Below are 26,187 nucleotides of genomic sequence, written 5' to 3'. Positions count from 1 at the left end.
CAAAAATGGGTAAATACCAACATTCTTCATGTTCTTGGAGAGAAGGTGCCTTCTCAGCGTGCCCATTTTCGAAGAGCTTCTTCATGAACGCAATGAACTGCTCTTTCATTTTAGGATTTTTGCCCAATGTGCGATCCAGAGAGTGGAGACGAGACAAGGCTTGAGCACGGTTGTTTGGTAGGTGTGGTCTGGGCGACCTGAATGGTAGAGGAGCAACCCAGCTGTTTTGTTCATTCTGACAGAACTCCTTCTGCATGATGTTCAGAAAGCTCTCATCTTCAAACGACAAAGCCGGTTCGTTATCACATGTCTGTCTTGTGAATACGCTTACCCTAAGTTTTTCCTCAGCAGGCATGTTGATGGAGCCATAACTGGACAGGGAAGGGTAAATATCGGGTCTTGGCTCCCCACCATACGCCAACTTTTCTTTCACAGATGTTTCATTCTGACATGGCACCATGAAAGATGGACGTCCATTCGGCAGGACACTAGTCTTATAGTCTATCTCGGGAATGTAAGGCACTATGGGCATCAAGTGGGCATGGGAACGCGCAACCTCTGGTGAGGGGATTTCAGACCTGTTGGTCATGATGTCATTACATTCAATGAGTGGAGGTAAGTCTAAGCACACTTCACTGTCTAAAGCCTCAATCTGGAAACCGACTGCCTTTCTCCCTGTCATCTCAGTAGTACCAGCGCATGTCTTCAGCAAGTACGGGGAAAGGTTGCTACTGATCCCAAAGAGTTGGAAAAACTCAGATTTGGCCAGCGAGTGATTGCTCTGGTAATCAAGGATGACATACATCTTGACTGAGCGCTCTCGTTGTCCCTTTGGGAAAACTCACACCAGGCAGATCTTAGCGCAAGATCGTTCAAGGACACCATCTCCACATACTTCAGTGCACTTTGAGGTTACCTCTGTTGTGGAGTTGTTTCGCTGGTCTGTATCTGACACTGATGCAGGAGGCGACACTTCTGGGAGAGTAGTCTCCGGATGAAGAGCAGTGCAGTGCTTATCACTCTCACATTCATTGCACTGTAGGTTCATGTGACATTCCCTCGCAACATGAGTAACTGAGCAGCACTTAAAGCACCGTCTGTGGTCCTTTAATAACTTCTTCCGTTCCATGAGTGGTTTTGCTTTAAAGACCCTACATTTTTCCAGAGGGTGGGGTACTTAGCAAGATCATTTGCGCCTCTCTCTCTCTATGTCTGGAGCTTGGATTAGCTACTGTAGACACATTTGTCTTTCGAACGGCTATGGCAGTTCTCCCACCATCATGATTTGCCATGGGTTTTTCATTTCGATTATAATAACAGCTGCTGTTTGTCAAAACAAAACTGGGATCGTTTCTAGCCTTGGCTTCACTGTTCACAAAATCCACAAAAAAGGCAAATGGGGGAAAGCATACCCTATGCTGTTCTTTATACCTTGAACCAGTGGAGAGCCATTTCTCTTGCAGGTTCACTGGCAGCTTTTCAACAATGGGGTTAATGCCTCTTGGAGTATCCAAGTAACTAAGACCTGGTAGATAACCATCTTCCTTGGCTGCCAAAAGCTCCATCAGTAGGTCACTCAATTCCCTTAGTTTTATGTTTTCTTTCAACGTGAGGCGAGGGAAGCAGTCCAGTCGCTTAAAGAGAGCACACTCTATCACTTCTGGGGTTGCATAACATTCTTGAAGTCTCAACCATGACAAATTAAGTGCAGCTTCAGGGTTAGTGATATGAGCAGCACGGATCCTTTTTACCTGTTCTGATGATTCCTTGCCAAGCCATTTTACTAGTAGATCTAACTCTTCACTAGTTGTCAGCTCCAAATCCTGAATGGTGCTGAAGAAGGATGACTGCCAAGCTCTGTAGCCTTCTGGCTGATCATCAAATTTAGTGAGACCTGTGGTTACTAATTCCCTGCGTGCCAGATACTTTGCAAAGTCTAACATGCCTGTAGATGGAGTCTGAGAGTTTTGCTGTATGCTGATCCTTTGAGAAGTATCTGAATGCCTTATGTGTGGACTGCGTTCTGAAGATGCCTTACAAAAATAGCGAGGGCTCAATGGAGTGGACTGAGGCGAGAATGGCTGCTGTCCTGTAGTTGGCTGATGCTCACTTAGCTGTGAGTAACCAGGGTTTGTGGATAAAGTGTGATATTCTACGTTGAATTCTGGGAGTTCTTGTTTTGTTGACAGCGATGCTTTCTTAACATAGATGGGACTCTATGGCAGGTTTAAAACTGATTCGAGCTTGATCTTCGAGGTATGCCTCAGTTTGCTGTTTTATGGACAAAGGTGAGATGCCACTCCTGTTGCTGTGTATATCATCACAGTCTATGGCTGCTGCTGCTTCTAAAACCTCAGCCTCAGCAACAGCAACGGCAGCTGCTTTTTCAAGTTCCAATGCTTCTAGATCTGCCTCAAGAGTAGCCTTTTCTAAATCCAACTTGGCCTTTTGTTTTTTTATTTCGAGCTCCCTCTGTGCAAATGTGGCCCTGGTGCGTGCAGCTTCAGCGATAGCCCTGGCTTTTGCAGCGGCGCTGGCTACTGAATGCTTTGAAGAAGAGGTGCGCTTGGACCTGGAGACCGGTGACACTATGTCGTCCATTTTGGCATCCATAACTATGCTGGAGAATCCCTCTGACGAATATAGTCTTTCACTGTACTGTTCTCTCTATGTGTTGAACTCCCTGAGTGTGAACATAGATAAACAGCCAGCCAAACTCCTTTTCAAGAGCAAGGAAGGTGAGCGTACTGACTCCAAACATAGCAATCATCTTGAACTGACATCACTGAACTGGAGTGAAACTAGAAAAACACATAATACAAAACTCTTAATCGATTGTCATATAATCAGCAGGTAAATATATTCAGGCACTTACACAGGAGTCTATGAAATAAGTATACTGTAGATATGCAAACTGATATTACTACAAAGAAAAACAAGCAGGTAGTGGGTGAGCGTACACTTGTATCATTAGCTCAGAAGCTACACCCTATAGCTGCACTTCAAAGAAGGTACAAAATAATGTCTCAAAACACCCTATTATTAATTGCTTAATATACAAAGAACTGACAGAACTTATGACTATTGCTTTCTGAAGGACTCCTTTGAAGGATTGCTTTGGATTCCACATGAATGATTACAAAGGTGTAGCTATGCTATTCCCACTGTTCTCTGCATTTCCTGCTTCCTGTCTATGCACATGTCAAAATAAAAGCCTTCCGGTCTATCCAGATGTCAAAATAAAAGATTCACAATTTTCCGATGTATAACAATAGAAATACACTTTACACTTATTTGTGTCATTAGCATATGAACATATTGAAAACAGAACACTGCCAATTCACAAAGCTGTGTTTCAGCTGCACTTCCTGTTATAGACTTGTGATGCACACAGGCTCTGTTCCAGCACTCAGCATGTTCTTCCTTATTTTCTCCACCAGGGGGAGTTCCTCAACTATGACATCCTGATAGGAGTGAACCAGGGAGAGGGGCTGAAGTTTGTGGACGACAGTGAGGACAACGACGGCATCTCAGCTGCGGCGTTCGACTACACCATCTCCAACTTTGTTGACAACCTCTACGGATACCCAGAGGGTGAGGACGCCTCCTCTGTAAACTGCCACTTTTTCAGTTATTCCATTTTACAGCCTCCTCTCACTTAACTGCATTTTGCAGCATCATCAGGTTTTGTCTTATTAGGAGCTGCATTTGTTGATTTGTTAGTTTTTTTTCTGTTTGCTGTATTCATTAAAATAAACGGATAATCATCAAAATGACAAATGTGGACAATTATCAAAGCTTGCATTACAATTCTGACAGCTTGAGTTCAGATGAATTTTCAAAAGAATATCAAAACCTGTGAAAGTGTTTTAAGCGTTTAAAACGTTTTAAAAAGAATGGAATCAGTAAAATGTGAGCCCAGTGAAGTGCATCAAACAAGACAAGCGTGCTAAAGAGAGCCACTCATCCACATCACGGCGTGTCTGCGCCTTTGAGGCTCTGTGGGCAGTAATGCTATCATCCCCCAGGTAGTCGGCTCCCAATCTCAGTGTCGTTGTTTCTGACAGATCGGCCTGCGAAGCCGTCACAGCCGGACCAAAGTCACAGTTCAGACATGTTTGGATAATGCAGTCATAGTTTCTTTTCCTCTCTAGATGTTTCACTTGCTTCCTTGCTCTTGGTTCATCTCATCAACATTTGCTTTGGTTTCATATCTTTTGATCAGACCGATCTCTTAAAAAAATGTCTTGCACTGCTGTTACTTTACTCTTAGCAGTTTTTCACTTTTATCTTTCTTCCCCGCTCCTTTTGTCCCCTCCTGTGCTTCTTCACCAGGCAAAGACATCTTGAGGGAGACCATTAAGTTCATGTACACAGACTGGGCGGACAGGGACAACGGCGACATGCGGCGGAAGACTCTGTTGGCCCTGTTTACGGACCACCAGTGGGTGGCACCAGCTGTGGCCACTGCCAAACTCCATGCTGAGTTTCAGTCCCCAGTTTACTTTTACACGTTCTACCACCATTGCCAGACCGAGACGCGGCCCGAGTGGGCCGACGCCGCGCACGGAGACGAGATACCTTACGTGTTCGGCGTACCGATGATCGGTGCCACGGACCTGTTCCCGTGCAACTTCTCCAAGAACGATGTGATGCTGAGCGCTGTGGTCATGACTTACTGGACTAACTTCGCAAAGACTGGGTAGGCCTCATGTCATAGTAGTGTAAACTGTACACGTTACTGTGTTTTGTCTGATAGCCTTCTAGTCATCTTGAATACTTGAATCTGGGTTGCTAGTTTAATTCCCGTGTGGCTTTGACAAATTGAACATACTGGTTCACCAAAAGCATCCAGATCCCAGAGCAGCCGGTTGGTCTTAGATAGTTTAAAGGTTGCACAGAGAACGGGCCTCCTGTCTGTATTCAGTGTATTGATGCCACATGTTATTTATAATGGAGACTGAATATAACTTTGAACTGAAACGTTTAACCTTTATGCTCCACCAGGGACCCCAACCTGCCCGTCCCTCAGGACACCAAGTTCATTCATACCAAGCCCAACCGCTTCGAGGAGGTCATCTGGACCAAGTTCAACTCGAAGGACAAGCAGTACCTTCACATCGGTTTGAAACCTCGTGTCAGAGACAACTACAGAGCTAACAAAGTGGCCTTTTGGCTGGAATTAGTCCCTCATCTTCACAGCCTGCACGACGTGCTCTTTCCCACCACTACGCGCTCCCCTGCAGGCCGTGACCCCGGCACCATGAGGCCCAGGAACAACGATCCTCGAACCACTCGTCATCCTTACCCTACCTTCCCGTCAGATCCTGAGCCCGAGGGCTCAGAGCGCCCGCCCCAGGACCTCTTTCCCGGAGACACCCGCGACTACTCCACCGAACTGAGCGTGACAGTTGCAGTTGGAGCGTCGCTCCTCTTCCTCAACATCCTGGCCTTCGCCGCCCTTTACTACAAGCGTGACAAGCGACACGAGATGCGCCGGCACCGGCTGTCCCCTCAGCGGGGCGGCCCCGCCAACGACCTGGCTCACAGCCAGGAGGAGGAGATCATGTCCCTGCAGATGAAGCACTCGGAGCACGACGCTCACCACGACATCGAGCCCCTGCGACCCCACGACATCCTGCGGCCCGCCTGCCCTCCCGACTACACCCTGGCGCTGCGCCGCGCCCCCGACGACGTGCCGCTGATGACGCCAAACACCATCACCATGATCCCCAGCACCATCACCAGCATGCAGCCTCTTCACGCCTTCAACACATTCCCCTCCACCGGCCACAACAACACCCTGCCCCACCCCCACTCCACCACCAGGGTATAGTAGGGACAGGCCCGACACAGCGCCACCTAGGGACCAGGAACACTGGCTCTGCTACCGCTCTGGAAGGGAGGCCTCTAGATGTGGGCCTTCGTTCTGTCCTCTTATTCTCTTCTTTCTCCAAAAGCAACTACACCTGCTGCGTCATGTGCTGTAAAACTTGGCAGCTCCCTCCACTGGTGGCATGTGGAGGTGCAACTGAAGTGTACAGCAGCAGATGAGCAGTTTGGGGTGGGGGTGGGGTGGGTGACTCAGATCTTTCAAAGATACTGTTTTCAAAGACGGTCTGCTGTTTCCAAGCTCAACACCTCCAACATTTGTCAAAGGGACGAATGCTCTCTCGCTCCTCGCTGTTTTCTCTTTTTTACGTTGGCGTCATCTCTTTTTCCATCTCCTGTGTGTTATGTGCACATTATGCTTCTCTTTTCTACATCCGTGTTTTATTACTGCTCTCTTCCTCTCATTTGACACGCCTCCCTCCTGCTCTTCTCTAAAAATTCCCGATCTGCTGAGCAGTTTGGAGGGGGGAGGCGTACACTAAACATATAACTATGAAAACACTGATATCTTTCATTCTACCAGCATTTTTAGGTGCCAAGTAAGTACTGCTGTGTTTCATTTCTCATCGAGGGAGAAGAAAAACGAAAGAAAAACAGAGTATCGCTATTTACCGTCAACTAACAGAATTCTGTCATGTTCTCATGACAAAGTGCCAAACTGGCCTCAGTCGTGATTTTCTTTCTTTCATCTTCTCTTTTTTTGTTGTTTTGTTTGAAGCATTTGTTTAATTGTTGTTTTTTATTGTGTGGAAAGAATTTTTCTGAAAATATAGATATAGAGAAATGATATTATATATAGTTCTATATAAAAATGTGTACAAAGGAGAAAGTATATAAAAGGGTTTTCTCAGTGGGGGATCTATGCATGAATTATTTTTAAAGACGCGGGGAAAAGGACACTGTACCTGTCGATGCACGTTTCCCAAAATCTAAACGAGTCATATCGCTCCATGTTTGCTACTTTTGGTTTTTGGTTTTCTCCCGCAGAGTAAGAGCATCGCAGGAGCTCCTGAAGTCAAACGACGCCTCCCAGCACTCATTTATTAAAACGGAGTCGATGCCAAAAGTCTTAAACGTTAGAATCAAAGCAACAGCTGTGAACTCTGTCATGGTATCATGTGCAGCCTTCATCTTACTGTCACTACTTTTTCATTTTAGGGTACGTGAGGTAAAGCGTCCGTCGATGTAGCTTGATTGTACAAAATTATTTTTCTACGTTATTAACAAAACAGAGCAGAGACTGATGCTGCTCCTGTCTGACCCCCTTATGTCTGGCACGTGTGTGTGTGTGTGTGTGTGTGTGTGTGTGTGTAGGAGCGGCTGTCGCTGTGTGAGTGTGATATCACATCTGCATCACTCAAGCGTAGACGGGCCCGCGTCAGACAACAATAAACAAAAAAGCAGAAAAAGGCCAACAGTAAAAACTCAGACTCCAGCATGAGCTCCTTCCTGCTGCTTAACCAATCACCTTCCTCCATATCATCACCGCTCTCTCCCTCCTCCACTCTCCATCCTACACCACCTTTGTTATTTAACACCGACCCCCCTAAACTGATAATCAGACAAATTCCCAAACACCTGACTTCACTGTGTCGACACCGTTCCTGACTATTTCTGACCTCAGTTCAGCTCTGCTATTATCCTCACATTAAGGGTTCATTCACCTGCCTGCAGATGATCTGTGAGCTCGTCGGTTGTAAATTAAACTCTAAGCACACTGAGGGTAACCGGGAGGCGTTCAGGGCCTGCAGTGCAGAGCTGCAACATGAAAAAAAGGGATGGGGGCTCAGATCTCCTGAACAGGGTAGAAACCACACGGTGGGTTTGTGCTGTTTGTGATTCCTGCTCCGTCACTCTGGTGGAGACGACTGCAGCTCAGCAGCGCTCCCTGCTGATCCTCCGATGAAGATGTCAACAGTATGTAAACTGAGCTGATGTGCTGCTGTTTGAGCCCACATGGTAGCGTACGTCCAGTATGGGAGAACTTAGTCACCGGTGCTGTCTTTGCTTGTGCTCTAGCTTTAGCCTGTTTGATTGTTTGTTTTCTATTTTATTACTGCCTAAAAGGGGAGGTGGGGGAAACACATGCCTGACTTCTCTTGTCAGAGGTTTTGTAAGCTCACTGGAAGGGAAACGTGCACAATGTAAATCATAAAACAACTGACTGGGGCTGTGCTGCAGGTGGATCAGTGCTGTGGACAGTAGCTGTGGAAAAGAGACTGGACAAAGACTCTCAGCCTTAAATACAGGACAGAGGATGATCCGATCATCTTTCAGCTAAAAGTGTCGAGCAGAAGGACGGCCGGCTGATGCGTCCGTACGAACCCTTTTGTACTCACTCCTGTGTATAAGGAGGTGGCGAGGGGTTGTGTAGTTAACCTCAGCACCACACAGCTACAGCAGAGGAGAGGACACAAACGAGTCCTTTCATTCGGCTCTGTTCTTTCTCCTTGTCTGTTTTATAAGCTAACACTAGAGGGCGCCATTGTGGCACATTCAGCGCTCACTCTGAGGTCACTGGACAGAGAAGAAAATACCAAACTGGGAGACGGATGGAGACGAAACATCTGGAAGATCAGAACTGTACATTTTTAAGTGTAAGAAAAAAAACAGACAAAATATTTGTAAATATTAAGTTTCTTGTTTATTTTATGTTTTGTTTTTTGTTTTTGTTTTGGAGTGAATGAATGATATGCTTATTTTGTGATGACAAAAGACAACAGGTGCAGTTTGTAATGAGAAGAAAAAAATGGACATTTGAGGTTTCAAATGAGTTCATCCTTACCACCGATCAGTTTTGTCTTTGTTTTTTCAACATTTATTTGATTTTTGTCATAACGTTGATCGTTATCATGTGACCATCCTGTAGCAGGAAGGTCGCTGTAGCAGAAGTCATCTCCACTGAAGCCCCCTCACAGCAGAGGGCCAGTCATGCTGTTTATTAGGATTTGCTAGTTTTCAGTGAGAAAAAACATTTTCATCAAGTTTTAAATCCTTTCGTTGCTCTTTTCTCTGCCATTGTCATAAAATCGTCGTCCTCTTTTCAAGCCTTAGCTCGCTTTTATTTTGAAATATGAGTCTTGTGATCAGAGATGAATCTGTGCTGCATGATGTGCGTAACATCAGAGCGATAAAAGCCAGCTTTGCCTTTCAGTGATTCGCAGTAAGGACATAAATGACCTAAACTGAGACTGAAAAAAAGTGCAGTCAGTTAAATGTTAGCTCACCTAACATGTAGCAGTGTTTACATGTAGCCATGTTTGACAGACTCCAGGGCTTTGATACCATAAGATGCCTCATATCCTCACAGACTCATGAGATCACACAGGTGGTCTGACCTGCTCGTGCCACACTGTGCTGTCTGTCTGTCCGTTGTTTTTCTCGTGCAGTGATGTTATAGCAGAAAAACAGTTGGATGCTCGAAAAGTGCAGAGCGATGGGTGACGTGTGGAGTACATCACAGTCTGTGTGTGTTCAACAGCTGTTAGAGCCACACTTTGTCCTTTCTGTGGTATAACTGCTGGATTTATTTTATTTCAACACTCAAAAACGGTCAGCAAAGCAAAACTTCATTATTGGATAATCCTGTGTCACGTCCACAGTGTCAAACGTGCACAGAGACAGTGACACCCACAGAGAAACCCTCAGCTTGGTGTCCATTGCAAATCTGCACCTGTTGTCTTGTTTCTACTTTCTTTGTTGAACTCAGAAACTCGAGACTTGAGATGAAGAAAAATGTTAAATAATGGAATAAAAAAAAGATGATTATTAAAAAAAGTAAAGTAAAATTATATAAATAAATGAGGTGATGATATTTCTGTTTACTTTAGAAGTTATTATACACTGTATGCTGTGATTCTGATCTGGGAAACATTAAAGACATTCATAGCCAGACTGCTGACTTGTTTTTATTCAGTCGCCTAACAGAAGTGCAGTGAGAAGCGATTTACCCCATCCTGATTTCTTAGCTATTTGCATATTTGCCACACTTACGTGTTTCAGATCGTGAAGCAAATTTTTATGATAGATAAAGTTGACCAGAGTCAGTATAAAATAAAGCTTTTACATGTATTTCTGGGAGTTCAGCAGCTCCCTCCACTGCTTGGCCCTCTGTGAAAAACAACTGGGATCCAGCTTCCCTGTGACGCTGAATTATATAAGCGGACGAAAATAAATAGATAGAAGGATGGATGATTGTATTTTGTGTACAATCGTTGAAGTGTAAAAAGGGTTGGCCCTCCGTGGTGCCCTAAGCAAAGTTTGATTTTTGGGGCCCTTTAATAGTGCCAATAATACTGATTAATGATCACCTACTATAAATGTATTTCATTTTCTAATGTTGATGTTGTTGTAATCCACAGTTAAAAAGTTCATAAAAACAGATAACAAATTTGCAACTTTCATGAAAAATGTTTTCATTAATATTTTTTTAAAAAAACTAAGCAAAATACCTCCCCCTGCTGGCCACACAGAGAAACAATAGATAAAACCTGAGAGCTGCACAGTTGCAGCGGTGTGGTTTACGTCATTCTGTTGTCAGTCTGTTTTACACAACGGGTGGTTTCTTATTGACGTGTAAAAAGATCTGAAATCGTAGTAAATTCAGCTGCTATTGTGGGCTGGGGATGATTTACACTTAACATTTTAATAACTGGGTACTGAATGTCATAGGCCCAATGTTCCCTCTAATTTTTCACGTGTCTGAGCGCACACGTGAACACACAAACTCCCTGAGCGATCCCTTGGACCACTGTGAGCGACATCAGACGTGTGCACTGTGGTCACGCCGGCATCGAATCCATCCAAGTTTCATGGTTTATTAAAATAATCAAATTACAGCATTTACATTTATGTTAGACTACTTTTAATTAACTGCTTTAGCCCATTTACAATGAAAATGTAAAAAATCTTGTTCATGACCTGTGTAGTATGTTAACACTATTGGAAGTAAAAATAACTTGAACTCCAATTTCCAAAACACAACTTTTTTTTTTTTTTTTTATAAAGCTCTGACTTGTATTATAAGTCTGTGGTCTGGGAGAGATTCCTGTAACTCTCTGTCTCCAAAATACAGTATATAATAAAAAAGTAACTCAGTTTGGCAAACAAAGTTTTTTGCAGCTATTTTTTAAATGCAGCCAAGGCATTTTTAAATAAACATTTCAAACTATTTACAGAACAATCAGCTGTTCTGTGTCAAATTTGATGCCACACAAATTATTTGTGTCACTCTAAAATATTATTTCTGTCCACTATGAGATAAAGGAGAACAACAGCCTGATACCTGCAGGCCTGACAGCAGGAGATGTATCACTGCTGTAACACCTGTAACATTCAGCAGTCACCTCACTGTTCTGACACACACAACAAAACTATTGACTACACTACACACTAACTACAAAGATTTGCGCTAAACGTCGCAAATCTCTCACATCTCAAAACACCGCCGTCACTCCTAAAACTTCCCCCGTATCTTAACAACTAGATGCCACGTTGCCATATCATTTTTTGATTGGTCGACATGGTACTTTTTTGGACAAATAGGAAAGGCAGAGGGGGGTGGGGTTTGTTTTTGCTCACAGGTGGAGAGTGCTTTCGAGCCTTTTTTCTTATAAAACGCCGATTTAACCGTTTCTTCCTGCAGTAAATATAAACAACCAGTATTCAGGAAGAAAACCAGACATTGCATATTTTTTTTTATCACAACTCTGGTTTTACGTGGCCTATAAACACAATTTAAAAACTGGTATAAAGTCCCCAGTTTTTCCGTCAATTGTTCCGTCTGTTACGGTGGCTCTGAGAGGCCAAACGGACTGCAACTTCAGAAAACACTTGCAAAAAGAAAAATGCTGCAAAAAGAAAAATGCTGCAAAAAGAAAAATGCTGCAAAAGCACACACAACACAACGGAAATGTTTCTGGGGAGACAATAACCAGACGGACCAGTTGCACGAACCAAAACATGCTAACAAGTGCACTGGGACTGGGAGACACTTCAAAGAAGTGGAAGCGGAGCGGCCAAAGAGTAAACTTTCAAAAGTAAGTTCTGAATATTATGTCACTTATTTATGTGCAAATGTTTAATAATGAAGAACATTAAAACATTACTGTTGGCCACATGCCGACAAAGTTATGTGACATTAGCGATGTTTGTACTTTCAGCGTTTACTTATTTTATTATTATTATTATTTTAATGTAAAGGCTTTAAAACAAATGTGTTTTAAAGCCTTTACTTTAAAATATACGCCGTTCGATAGTCGACCTTAATCTTACAGAGAATGTGATGATTTTGTGGATAATTAAAGTCAGTCATATATCCACAAACACAACAAGCTGAAAGTCAGTGATGCTGCTCGGTTTGCAGTCCTGAATATCACGGCACAAGCAGGATTCACTGCACTGTTAATGTTAGCTATGTTATATTGCTGCCTCTGTTCGGTGGTGTCGAGCCAAACGGACTTTAACGTGTGTTTGAACGACCTGACGGTTCACTCGTTAAGCTGAAAGAAAGGTGCTTTAATCACAGGAGTCACACATGTGTCCACTGTACCATCTGGGAACTCTTCGTAATAACACAAACAAAATCCTCCTCCTCTTGTGCTGTTTTGTAGCAGTGTATACACCTGAGACTGTCACCTGTCTGTCTGTCCTGCACTCTCTCTCTGTTTCTGTCTCTCTGATTGTGGAATAAAAGTATGAACATGTGTTCATAAGTTACACTTGTGTTTGAATCCTGCAGCTTATCCCACATTTGATTTCCATGTGTGACAACTGCAAGTGTCCAGAGTGAGGACAGACTGAGGGACCCACTGCTGCACATCATCTGTGAGGCTTTGCACCCCTGATGATCCACCAGGACAAACTCAGCAGTGTGTGAGGAAGAGGAAGAGCCAGCAGCAGCTGATAGATGGAGAGAATAGACAGACTGTTCCCTGTTTGTGAAGGACTGCTAGGAAAGTTTAACATAGCTAATTGTCTGTCCTGAATCAGTCTTATTAGGTAATGTTCAAATAATTTTATCATTCCAGTGTTTTCAGTGTGAGAGAAAGTACTCAGGGCCTTCAAGTTACACACTATGAAAGGCAGCAACAAGTTTAATGTTCAGAAACCTAAAGTATGTATCAGCAGCTGAATGGAGCTAAAAATAAATGTTTGTTTCAGTTCTGAAGCTTTGAGTATTTTGGATCAGTAGTACTGCTGTGTTTGTTGCATCATATTACTGTAATTGTTTATATGCTTTATATATTCTGAGGTAAGTTGATCTACAGTGTTACATCATATTCTATAAGGATGTTATGTGTTTGGATACTTTCTGCCCAGTTTGACCCATTTAGCAGAAGTCAGCCTGTTTAAGGCTCTGATATCTATTCTGTATGACTTAAAGCAGTTATGACATGGTCTGATTTTCTCACCCAATAAAGGAATATTTAATATATCAGTCTACTCTTCATTTTATCAGAAACAGTTATCACAGCTCGTACATTTGCTTCTTCCACACATATGTAAGCATTGAGCCAAATTTAGTAATGCCAACATATTAAAAGAACAATATTTGTCTCTTATATATACTACATCTATATATACACTGTCACAGATACTTGTCTTTAAGTGAAGATTTAAGGTGATAGGAAATATAAATAAATGCAACTTGAATCTTTACTGAAGCTCAGTGTTTGACACAGAATTCATGTTCACTGCTGTAATAACTAATAATGATTAATATAATATTGGCCATATTATATTTACATTAACAAAGTGAGATGACTTTAGTCTCATCAACAACATTAGCTTATTGTTATTTACTAGCTAATCTTAAATGACTGTTCAGTACAGAAATGAAGCCCAACAATCATGTTTTTACAGTCCTGTGGTCTCAGCCTCAGATACTTATCAAATCAAAAGCTCATGTAGAAACAAATGTACAAAATATGTTCTCCTTCATTTCTGTCAAACAAAGCTGTATGAAACGTTTCCAGCTGTTAGTATCATGATTGCTAGGCAACCTGGGCAGCGCGACGGAGGCCAAACCGTCCCATCTCACAAGCCTACAAGCCCCGCACTTCTGGCCGCAGCGATCTTTGAGTACGCGGCCCTTGAGGACCGTTAAGGCTGCGTACTTTAAGGCTGTAGACCCTGAATTGGGAAACAGTCCCTGAATTGGGATACAGCCATATACATGTTTTGGTTCGTGCAACTGGTCCGTCCGGTCACATCAAACAACTGTCATTTTAATATTGGACAAAATAGTTTTGCAGCCCTAGTTGTGTAAAGCGCTTTGAGTGCTCAGAAGAGTAGAAAAGCGCTATATAAGAACCAGTCCATTTACCATTTACCATCTAACCTGAAATATGCTGTTTGTTCTGAATGAAAAACATTAGTCTTTGGTAAACGTTTTAATCACATTTATAGATGCAATATTTTATTTCAGTTAAGACTAAATGTTACCACACGTTCCCATCATTAGAGCGCATTTAAAGTGTGGAGAAATCTGTGAAGGTTCTCAGTCATCCAGGTCATCGTAGTCTAAGGAGCTTGACAAGAAAAGCGTCTGGACTTCTTTGAGTTACTTGAAGACGTTTCACCTCTCATCCGAGAAGCTTCTTCAGTTCTAAGGGTCAAATGGTGGAGAGTCCAAGCTCTATTGAAGAATTTCTAACTTCATGTAGACTAAACAGCGGCCTAGAATTAGACTCAAAACCCTGCAGTTGCCCAAAATAAAGGGGGCATTAATGTACCAGATTCTACAGAACACCAGAAATAACTGCTAAGATGGGTCCAACACATCTGAGTTCATGCTGGAGGAACTGTGGGACACACTCTGCCAAACACACTCATATATTGTGGCTCCGCCCTAAACTCTGTGTATTCTGGAGGCAGATATTTGATGCTCTCAAAGACATTTTCCAAGGTAAATATTCCACTAAGTCCTACAGTAGCAGTGTTGGGAAGGATTGCAGAACATAGTGACTGCAAAGCCAAAACTTACCTGCTAAATATATTACTCACTGCAGCCCTAAAATGCATAACTATCAGATGGTTAAAACCAGATATAATCTATGGATCCAGAGACTGTATGATGTCTGTCTGATGGAACAAATTACATACTCAGACTACAGAAACAAGTCTTTGAGAAACGGTGGGGACCCATGTTACCTTTACTGTTACAATGAAGAACACTACCTAATTTTGTGACCTCTCTCTCTCCACACACACACACACAAACACACACACGTGTGTGCTGGGCATTCATGGCTGCTTTGTGTAGTTACAGTTGAATAGAGGAAGTGTAGGATGTATCACTGCTGATTAAAAATAACATGTAAGAGTTTGTTTAATGTTCTTTGTCTGTGTCTTTGTATATAAGATGTAAGGGCGGTGGCCACAATTCAGAGATGGTCCTGGTGTTTCACTGGGATGCTCTCTCCACATTGCAATGTGTTTATTAAACCCACTTCAAATGAAGCTCACTGGGTCTGTTGCAGGTTATTGTTAAATTTTCCTCAACAATTTGGTGTTGTCAGGCAGGATTCCTCCAGTGAGTTTTGCTGAATGACGGGCATGCGGTGACTGGCCATCCTGAGGTAAAGTTGCCTCAGTCCCACCGTTCCTTTGTTTTCAAAAAGGGGGGACGGCGGGGTGTGCTTCAGCAACTCACACATGCAGGAATATTTAAAAGAACCAAGAGAGGCACTGCAAAGGATCTGCATCAGTGAGCTGTTTTGATTTGGGAGGATTTTATACGGGTGTAATTCATGGTTTGTATCACTGCAGTGAAAACGGATGTTACTGATCATGAGAGAGGGTCACATGTTAGTGACAAGTTTTTGTGTTGTGTCCCACCTGTATCTACCCAGACCCTGTGGTCTATATCATGAGCACCTACACATTAAACAACTGTAACATTATAATGGCATCAAGCTCACACTGAGGCCTGTGGGGCACTATCAGCCACTGAGACAACAGACAAATTTCAGTGTTTTAACATATGAATATCAAATACTTAAGGGCTACTTGTTTAAATAATGCAGGTGAACGATACATCATAATTTTACATGATAATATCACAGATGATAGACTGAATGAATAGATTTTAGGTAGATGCTTGTGCATTCTTAAAGTCTGATATGTTGAACTGAACTGAGTGTGTCAGCTGTTCAAAGCCTCTCCCAGTCAGTGCTGTTCTCCATGCCTGTCTTACTGTACATGGTGTTTTTAGCACAAACACTTTAAAGGTGAACATTTAGGACTTACTCCAAATGTTACTATGTCAAAGTTACTGTGACTCAAACAGAGGAAATTTAGATTTTTTTAATTTCCCACACCTAATTTATTTAAAAGTATTTAGTAGCATATAATACCCAAAATATGCTTCGGTTCACATTTAACTCCAGAAAATCATCAATCAAAATATGGATATTACCTGACCACAGATTCGTTGTGATGTCACTGCTCTTTTAACTGTTTGGTGTCTTTGCTTTGTTTGCTGGTAGAAATGGTTTAAATGAGTTTTGAGCTGAGATTCAGAGGTTTCTGTGGACACTGCTCATGTTGGCACTTATATCTCTGACCTTTTCTTATAACCGATTAAACATGATCTCCTCCCTTTTGCCCCCATTTTTGGTGGTGTAGGTACAAATGATCAGTCATGACATTTTCATAATAAATAAGATACTGCAAATAATTATTTCTGCATTTGTGCGATTGAAGTGAATTGAAAATGTGTATGAAATGATACTGTTTTAAAGATTTGGCCTAAATAATTTTGGAGTGAATGAGTCTAAACATGATGACGTAACTAGTGATACCCTGACACACACACACACACACACACTCTCTCACTCAAGCATGTTGTGCCGGCTTCAGCTGAAACTATGTTTCAAACTATATTCCGGGGTTTTAGTTCACCATTTATGAGGTTTCAAGAAGTAAATAAAAGACAGATCTGAATGTTTGAAAATGTTTTGGAAAGATTCTGTAAATATGAGATGAAAAATACTCAAAGGATAAATTTAATTGGTTTATTATTTAGATAAGTTGAAAGAAAAGTTAAATAAGCAAGTAAATGAAGAAACAATGAAAGAAGTTAAACAAGTAAATGAAGAAAAAAGGCAGAGGAGAGAAAACCCCAACAATCCCCTCTGAGCAAGCACTTGGCGACAGTGGGGAGGAAAAACTGCCTTTAAACGGGCAGAAACCTCCGGCAGAACCAGGCTCAGGAGGGGACAGTCAACTGCCGGGACTGGTTGGGGGGGTTAACAGAGGTGGAGCAAGACGAGACTACATCAGGTGAGGAAGCAGTAGCGTCTCTCCTCTGGAACAAGTGGAACCATTTTTTCTTTTTTTTCATGCACTTTTCCATGAGCGCTTTTTTCTCCAGGATGAGATTTCTCAGCTCATCGATGGTTTCTGCGTTTTGCTTTTCAAGTTTGTCACATCTTTGTTCCACCTCTTCCAATGTTGCTTGTTGTTCTTCAAGCTTGTCTTTGAGTTGTTTGGATGTTGCCTCCTGTATCAGCTTGTCCTTGTGCATGTCTGCATTTCTCTGTTGGACCTCTTTGTGCTTGTCTTCTAACTGCTCGTTTCTTTTCTTGATTTCTTGGAGTGTGAGCTGCAGGTCTTCATGTATTTTGTCTTCTTGTTGTTTTTGCGCTTGCATTTGAGTGTTTTCACGCCTCAAGTTATTGAATTCCACCAAAATCCCCTTAACGAGCTCGGAGTTGTTTCTCGCTATCTGATCGATCCTTTTCTGCATCTGTGAGCACCGTTTCTCCAGTTTGTCCTTTTCTTCTTCCACTTTAGTTGCTTTGTCCTCCAGCTGATTACAAAACTCTTGCAGTTTTAGATTTTTAGACTCAAAGTCCTGGACGATACGTTTTCCTTCTTTCAGTCTTTCCTGCTGTTGCTCTTTCTGTTGAAGAAGGTCTTTATTTTGGTGCAGTGTTTCATCCAGGCTTTCTTTCAGCATGCGGTATTTTTCCTGCATGCTCTTCAGTTCGTGCTGCATGTCTCGTTGCTTTTTGTCCTGCTCTTCCTTCTGTTGGAGGAATTCTTTCTTTTCTTCCACAGCTTCATGGAGCTGTGTTTGGAGGAGCCGATTTTTTCGGTCCATGTATTGGAGATCCCATTGTATCTTATCAGTCATCGTTTTCTTGTCTTGGAGCTGGTTGGTCATTTCTTTTAGTTCTGCACTCTTTTGCCTGTTTTCTTTAATGAGGTGCACAATCTGCTCTCGGGTCTGAGCAAACTTGATTCCCCAGCCCTCATTAATAATTTTTATGTCCGGCTGGCGCTGTTGTCTTTCTTCCAGCTCTTTATTTTGGGCTTCCATTCGTCTACACTTGTCCTCCAGTTGAAGTTTCTCTTCTTCAATTTGTTGCATTTTTTTCTGGAGAAGGTAGTTTTCCTTCCTACTCTCCTCTAATGCCCTTTGGAAGGATGAGACGCCATTTGGGGAAATTGGCCGGCCACGGCAGGAAGGAGAGGCGGCGTAATCTTTTTGAGTTGGTTGTTTTTTTCTTGGAAACATATTGGAGTTTCTATACGATGACTTTGAAGAGCTTTCCAAATGTTTCTGTGGTGAACGTCTTGTAGGCTGCAAACACAGATGCTGCTGAAACGAACTAAAACTTGCTGTTTCTCACCCCTACTTAAGGAAAAACATCAAAGGACTTAAGATTCTTAAGATCTATGACATCATCACTGCCTAAGCCAATGAGATTGTCACAAGAGATTTTGGAATGGGGTATTTTTTTTTAAACTGTTTTCAAACTTAACTTAATATTTCAGTGTTTCCTAGTTGTGGACTATCGGTTAGTCCAGCCGATTAAGAAATTAATTGTCACAAACATCCCTAATATTATATAACAGACAACAGAAAACCAGACAGTTTTTTTTCTACGCAATAGAGGTATAATAAAAGTTTTTTTTTAAATTATCCTTCTTTTAATAAAAGAGAACATTTATTAAAGACTATGTATTTAATTAAAAAACTCTGTTCATCTAAAGCAGGGGTCAGCAACCTTTAAGACCCAAAGACCCATAATTGGCCTATCTGGGGTTGAAAGGCTCGATAAATGCATGGCGTTTCGCCGGGTACACCGGCTTCCGTGAGTGTGACGCTTATTTTGAGCAATGAAAAAATAACAAAATATAATTTTATTTGTATATTGCAAAATCACAATAATCTTCCAATTTAGAACTACAATTGAAAAAAAGAACTAACATAAATAAAATACACTTCAGCTAAGTACTAATTTATTTTCCCAAACCACGCAGAGCCGCACTATAAGGACTAAAGAGCCGCATGAGGCTCCGGAGCCGCAGGTTGCCGACCCCTGATCTAAAGGCTATAACTATAAAAAGGGGGAGCTTCCTGCTGGAAAATGAAATGTCCCGACTGGGCGATCGTGGCTCAAGAGTTAGGAGTTCGCTTTGTAATCGGAAGGTGGCCGGTTCGAGCCCCGGCTTGGATAGTCTCGGTCGTTGTGTCCTTGGGCAAGACACTTCACCTGTTGCCTACTGGTGGTGGTCAGAGGGCCTGGTGGCACCAGTATCCGGCAGCCTCGCCTCTGTCAGTGCGCCCCAGGGTGGCTGTAGCTACATCACCAGTGTGTGAATGGGTGGATGACTGAACGTGTAAAGCGCTTTGGGATGCTTAGGGACTTAGTAAAGCGCTATACAAATACAGGCCATTTACCATTTTTCTGGGCGTGGGTGCTTAACTAGTTAAAAAGAACAAAAAAACAGACAAACATCTGGTTTTTTTTATATCACACAGGAAAGAAGCTTCAATATCTGATGAGAAGACATTAATTTGTTGGTGTTTGGTGCAGTTTTCTTGTTTTCTGGCTTGTTGTTTATTTACAGTGGAGATGAAGATCTCTAATAAGTTGATTTGTTCACATTTGCACATTTTTAAGAGGAATGTGTTTTTTGAGTTTGTACACTAGGGCTGCCACGATTAGTCGACTAGTCACAATTATGTCGACTATCAAAATCGTCGACAACTGATTTAATAGTCGATGCGTCTTTTGAAGCTTTGTAAGATCACAAAAGCCGCAGAAGTTGTAGGATTTAAGAGTGTAATAACGGACTGAAACAGAAGATGGCAGCACTGCATGTACGAGGATGCCAGCTGCCGTTAACCCCCGAAGGAGAAGAAGTAGCTCTGTCCCAGAATTCATAGCGCAGCCCGGCTCAGTTTCCAACAATGGCGGCAGCTAGTTTTAATATTACTCTTATTATTCTTTCTGGGTCACAAAATAAAGTTTTAAGATGTTTTCAGGCGAGAATGTAGCTGTGTAAACCTCAAATATCTGCTCAGTTTGTCAAGACACCACATATTTGCAAAAGCGCTCCGACGTTTTCGGAGACGTCTGTTACCCACTAGCTCAATAGCTAGCCGGGGGCAAGGCTCACTAGAGCCTGTGAGAACACAGGACTCCCGGCAAATCGTTTTCAAACCCACCGCCGTCTTTCGCTACTCAGGTTAAACTTTAAGTCACTTAGATAACTTAAAAATGTTATTGTTTGGCTTTTTTTAAAGCATTTTATTTGTTCCTGATTAAATCGGTTTGGCTGAGATTAAAGTTATAGTTTTTACAGAACTAAATAAACATCAAGCAGACAACTGATTATCAGAAGTGTGAGATGCTCGAGAATATACTCCAGTGTCCTGTTATATTTTAGATAGCAAGGAGTTTATTAAACTTCACCAAAACAATCTGCAAATTTCATTAAAATTTAATATAATCTTGTCTTTATTTTTAGTTAGCACATACCTTAAACACTTAAAGCTGTAAGCTAATGATAGTTATATAAGAGCAGATGCTGCTGGTGCAATAAGCTGTACGTTTTACGTCCAATGGATGCATGATCTGATTAGTCGACTAATCGCAAAAATAATCGGTGACTAGTCGACTATCAAAATAATTGTTTGTGGCAGCCCTATTGTGCACTATGTGCATGTAAGGCAACCGTTTCCTTTTTCAGTATTTTTGTGTGCTGCTCTTTTTAACAAAAGGGGAACAAAAGACATTTAAGTCGACCTAAGATGATTTGTTTAAATTTTTACAAGGTCTTACTGAGGTGATGCAAAGTGAAACATGCTTTCTTCTTTTTTTGGTAATGTGCTGGAAAAGCTTGAACATTGACCTTGAATGTGCTTAAAAAGTGCTTGAATTTGACCCTAAAAAAAGTGTATGAACCCTGCATATATTGCAGTATTTACAGTTTATAGTAGGAATTTCATGGCAACAGCTAATCTTTATTTTGTTTACTGGGAAATGAAATGCTGCCAATTCACAAAGCTGTGTTTCAGCTGCACTCCTGCTGTAGACTTGTGATGCACACAGGCTCTGTTCCAGCACTCAGCATGTTCTTCCTTATTTTCTCCACCAGGGGGAGTTCCTCAACTATGACATCCTGATAGGAGTGAACCAGGGAGAGGGGCTGAAGTTTGTGGACGACAGTGAGGACAACGACGGCATCTCAGCTGCGGCGTTCGACTACACCATCTCCAACTTTGTTGACAACCTCTACGGATACCCAGAGGGTGAGGAACGCCACCTCTGTACACTGCCCCTTTTTCAGTTATTCCATTTTACAGCCTCCTCTCACTTAACTGCATTTTGCAGCATCATCAGGTTTTGTCTTATTAGGAGCCGTGTTTGTTGATTTGTTAGTTTTTTTCTGTTTGCTGTATTCATTAAAATAAATGGATAATCATCAAAATGACAAATGTGGACAATTATCAAAGCTTACATTACAATTCTGACAGCTTGAGTTCAGATGAATTTTCAAAAGAATATCAAAACCTGTGAAAGTGTTTTAAGCGTTTAAAACATGCGAGTAAAGAATGGAATCAGTAAAATGTGAGTGAAGTGCATCAAACAAGACAAGCGTGCTAAAGAGAGCCACTCATCCACATCACGGCGTGTCTGCGCCTTTGAGGCTCTGTGGGCAGTAATGCTATCATCCCCCAGGTAGTCGGCTCCCAATCTCAGAGATCAGACCGATCTCTTAAAAAATGTCTCGCACTACTGTTACTTTACTCTTAGCAGTTTTTCACTTTTATCTTTCTTCCCCGCTCAAAACAACTGAGTGGGGCTGTGCTGCAGGTGGATCAGTGCTGTGGACAGTAGCTGTGGAAGAGACTGGACAAAGACTCTCAGCCTTAAATACAGGACAGAGGATGATCCGATCATCTTTCAGCTAACAGTGTCGGGCAGAAGGACGGCCGGCTGATGCGTCCGTACGAACCCTTTTGTACTCACTCCTGTGTATAAGGAGGTGGCGAGGGGTTGTGTAGTTAACCTCAGCACCACACAGCTACAGCAGAGGAGAGAACACAAACGAGTCCTTTCGTTCGGCTCTGTTCTTTCTCCTTGTCTGTTTTATAAGCTAACACTAGAGGGCGCCATTGCGGCACATTCAGCGCTCACTCTGAGGTCACTGGACAGAGAGATCACCACCTTTATATGCCACTCACAGTTGTGCTTAAAGTTTCCTGGATAATTTGGATGAGTAACACAAAGACAGATGTACAACAAAATACAAATGCTTGCCACAGCAGAAGGTGATGAGCTAGTCTCTCAAAGCGTATCACCATTACTTGTAATTTGGAAATACTTCAGATTTGGCACAAGTGATGATAACCAAGAACAATTCATATGCAAACAGTGCGGTCTGCTTCCACCGCAAAGCAGCATGATTAAGTTATTAAATGGCTTTCAAACATACCAGAAACTGCAGTTTGATTAATGCATGAAGGCCCAGAAAACTGGGAGACAGGTGTCATGCCAAGGTTTTCCCTGACAGAACTTTTCCCCCTGCATCTGGACTTAACCCCAGCCTTCATTCCAACCAACTAGACATCGAAGTAGTGACTTACTTTTGTGAAAAAGTGAAAGATTGTGTTGTTACATTACTGTTCAGTTTGTGGGTTACAACAGAAAATTATACATTAAATGTTTTCATGTGGTATTGGACGGGATTATTTCAACAATCTGAGGACATTTTTGGGTAAAATGTCTGTGTAAACTCGATTCACATAAACTTTAACACTCAATATAACGCGCTCTTAAACTACATTTGTCAGTGATTTGGACAGGGTGAACAAATTGAGCAGGGTCAGCCTGATATTATTTGTCGGGCATAAGTACCTTGGCACAACATCTGATTTAAATGTTAGCACGTTTCAGCCATTTGCTACTGTGCAGGACAAAAAATTTCATACTTGTCCAGGCCTTAAAGGAGGCTAAATGAGTCTCACAGGCCTAAGTATGCTCTTGAAGCCATTTATAATTCTTACCTTTGACTGAAAGTGCATATGAGACACATCGTACAGACTTCTGGATGTTAAACTACTGTTTTCATTGTGAATATTAATCATGATGGTAAAAAGGCAGTAAAGTAGGCTACTGTCTCAGAGCCCTGTACACCAGGAAGTGAGGTCAGCATATCAAGAGTTCCTTTACATTATCTGGATTGACTTACCTTAACACTGGGACCAGGATAAACAGCTACATGAAGCTGGTTATCAGCTCCCTAAATTAACCCAGGGTTTTCCCGGCCACTCACATGAAAGGGGTGTTGGCAGTTTTAAATTAATCTATGGGTTATCTGCAAATCTGATTCACAGGTCATGTACCTGTTCTTTCACAGAAAATAATCTTTTTAGTGCCAACTCTTTCAGAACCATGAAAATCTACAGTATAAAGACTATAAAAACATTTAAGTCAAACACAACACTGTTACAATACCTATCAAATGCACAGAGATTCTTGGCATGTGTTATGTGTTATCTTCATTTCCATCAGCTTAAGACGACTCAGCAGCAGATAAGAATCAAACACATTTTATCAGTCCCTAAAATTAATAAATGCACATTCCCATGACAATAGAGTTGGATGTCTCGAGACCGGTATTGGTCTTGAGACCGCTTTTACGTGGTCTTGGTTTTGTCTCGGTCTTGCTGTCTCAGATCGACATAGTTGTCGGGAGATTTGGAGTCAACAGTATCCATGACACACAACGTAACGTTTGATAATGTGTCATGCGCAAAAGCATCAGCTCTAAGAGCCGTGTTTAGAGAGTGCTTTGTAGGGAATCAGAAGAGTCGACTCCCATTGAGCGAGAGCCAGCTCCTCACCTAATTTCCTTTCGCTGTTCAGTTCTCACAGATATACTATGGTGTAACCAGTATGTAACAAAATATATAAACTATGGGCAAATCAGAAGACTTCAGGAACGACAGGAGCCTAGAGGATGGGTAACCACAACCACAAATGATGAAGCACTGGTTCAACTGTATTTGAAATTTGTGCACTGCATTGCATTTAACAATAATGACCAAAATTGCGTGTGCGCGCACAGATACCCAAAATAAAAGAGAGGAATATCAGACCCAGGTCTTTTAAAGTGTCAATAGAATCCAGTTCAGGCCTGTTTGGTGATCTGGCGTGTTCTTGGTGTGAGTTCAGTCGTCGATCAATGTATGGTTTGCACAGTTTTTTTCCTACCACAGTTCAGGCAACAAGTTGTCAAGATTCAGTTCCATATGGGCTGCGGCTTGCCATCTATTGCAATGGAAGATTATCCCTCTTCTACGGATTTCCACAAACTCTGTAATCCAAAGTTCTCCGTGGAGTCTCAGCTCCTTTCTCCAGATCAAAAAAACCTGACCTAAGAGTGAGGTCAGAATTACTTCAATTGAACATTGTCCACACTTAACAACTATCCATAAACATTTCTCCTTAAGGAATAAAGCATGAACAACATCTGTTTCAAATTCAATTTCTATTTCTAATGTTGTACAACTAATCAAATTCAAAATGTTTTCATTACATGCCAATATAACTATCACCAACAGGGCTGGACTGGGACAAAAAATTGGCCCGGGCATTTTGACTGGAGACCGGCCCACCAGGTATTAAAGGAAAAACCATAAAGCCTTTGAATGAAAACAAACGCTGTTGTCACAGTGATGTACACTGTCTTGTTGGTATATATGTATCAGTCTAATAAACTTAAACCTACACCATCCTCCCTATTCTGGTATTCTAAACAGTACCCGAAAGTAGACTGCTTGGTCGAGTTAACCTCCTAAACTATCTACAACAACTGGTGAAAACCTGAAATTAAGACAGAGAAGACTAGAGGTGAGACTTGATCATTACTGATTACTGATAACAGATTTAGATATATTTTCATAAACCATTCATTTGCCACATCAATAAACAGCATGGCAGGGCAAAATATTTTTTCTAACATGGCAACCTTTAAAAAGTGAAAGGAGACAGAAAGACAGGTGAGAAAGAATAAAACTTAAATGACTTTTTGATGGCATTTTACACACAGTACTGGTAAAGAATCTAGAAAATGTGGGAAAATACTGGCAAAATCAGCTGATCATTGATCAGTTTCATGATTGAAGTAGAAACAGGAGAGGGAGGGAGGAGAATGAGAGAAGAAGAGGCAGCTGTGCAGCAAAGACACCTTCACCGCATCCAGTGTTGGGAAGGTTACTTTTAAAATGTATTCCATTACAGAATACAGAATACATGTCCCAAAATGTATTCTGTAACGTATTCCGTTACGTTACTCAATGAGAGTAACGTATTCTGAATACTTTGGATTACTTAATATATTATCATGCTGTTTACAACTACATGAATGTACTATTGCTGTGATTTATTACTGTTACTGAAGGTCCGCGGCACCGAACCGTAGTAAAGGGACCTCTGGCTAATACGGTGGGTTCTGTGTCGGGCTCGTAGCCGAAAAATAGCTTTACTTTGTTGTCTGGGTCAACTTTGTTAGCGAGAGACAGAGAGAGGCGTTGAAAGGCTGCTCCAACGGAACTTATTGTTTTTGGAGGAAAACACGAACACGGTGTACAGTCCAGTCTTAATAGCTTACTTACAACTGGGCTCGTCAGGCACTCTTCTTGGCTGCAGTGGTTATTATTATATTTACATGCTTCCAGCTCCCGTTTTTGCTCGATGACAGCTCCTACTTTTCCTTTTTCTCCCTCCCTCGCTCACAGACACATAACGTGTATGGCAGTCCATTCTCCCTGCAGCACGGACTACACTGCCTATGATGCTACATTCTTTAGAGCTATACCTGTAGCATTCTGCCTATTAGCTTAGCACAACAACAACAAAAAGGCCTCTCTCACCCAGGAAACACGCAGAGAGAGAGCGTCACCGTGTAACCATGGCAACCGTAACGCTGCCGCCTGGAACAACAGAACGTAGCTGTCAAACAAAACCCAAACAGTCCTGACCCGCG

The 26,187-nt window shown here is 42.0% G+C and overlaps 2 protein-coding genes across 2 annotated transcripts; one reads left to right on the top strand and one right to left on the bottom strand.

The window, feature by feature from the left end:
• Nucleotides 1-3,440: 3,440 nt before the first annotated feature.
• On the top strand, nt 3,441-9,786 carry LOC148104340 (neuroligin-2-like). The gene is made up of 3 exons (XM_087837710.1): nt 3,441-3,594; nt 4,336-4,702; nt 5,008-9,786. Exons 2-3 carry the CDS (start codon nt 4,368-4,370, stop codon nt 5,834-5,836), a joined length of 1,164 nt encoding a protein of 387 aa, XP_087693836.1. The 5' UTR covers nt 3,441-3,594; nt 4,336-4,367; the 3' UTR covers nt 5,837-9,786.
• Nucleotides 9,787-16,986: 7,200 nt separating this feature from the next.
• On the bottom strand, nt 16,987-18,418 carry LOC148104339 (uncharacterized). The gene has a single exon (XM_087837708.1). The coding sequence runs from the start codon at nt 18,416-18,418 to the stop codon at nt 17,105-17,107; it is 1,314 nt and encodes a 437-aa protein (XP_087693834.1). The 3' UTR covers nt 16,987-17,104.
• Nucleotides 18,419-26,187: the final 7,769 nt, after the last annotated feature.

The sequence above is a fragment of the Neolamprologus brichardi genome, chromosome 3, assembly GCF_056152115.1.
Source record: "Neolamprologus brichardi isolate AB-2024 chromosome 3, ASM5615211v1, whole genome shotgun sequence".
Lineage (NCBI taxonomy): Eukaryota > Metazoa > Chordata > Actinopteri > Cichliformes > Cichlidae > Neolamprologus > Neolamprologus brichardi.
Note: the sequence above shows the minus strand (reverse complement) of the source record. Positions and strands in the feature narration are given on the sequence as shown.

Bases quoted from the DNA above. Each gene is read 5' to 3' on its own strand.
- LOC148104340 (XM_087837710.1), top strand. From the start codon at position 4,368: ATGTACACAGACTGGGCGGACAGGGACAACGGCGACATGCGGCGGAAG. The intron at 4,703-5,007 runs GTAGGCCTCATG...ATGCTCCACCAG, and splicing joins ACTAACTTCGCAAAGACTGG to GGACCCCAACCTGCCCGTCC.
- LOC148104339 (XM_087837708.1), bottom strand. From the start codon at position 18,418: ATGTTTCCAAGAAAAAAACAACCAACTCAAAAAGATTACGCCGCCTCT.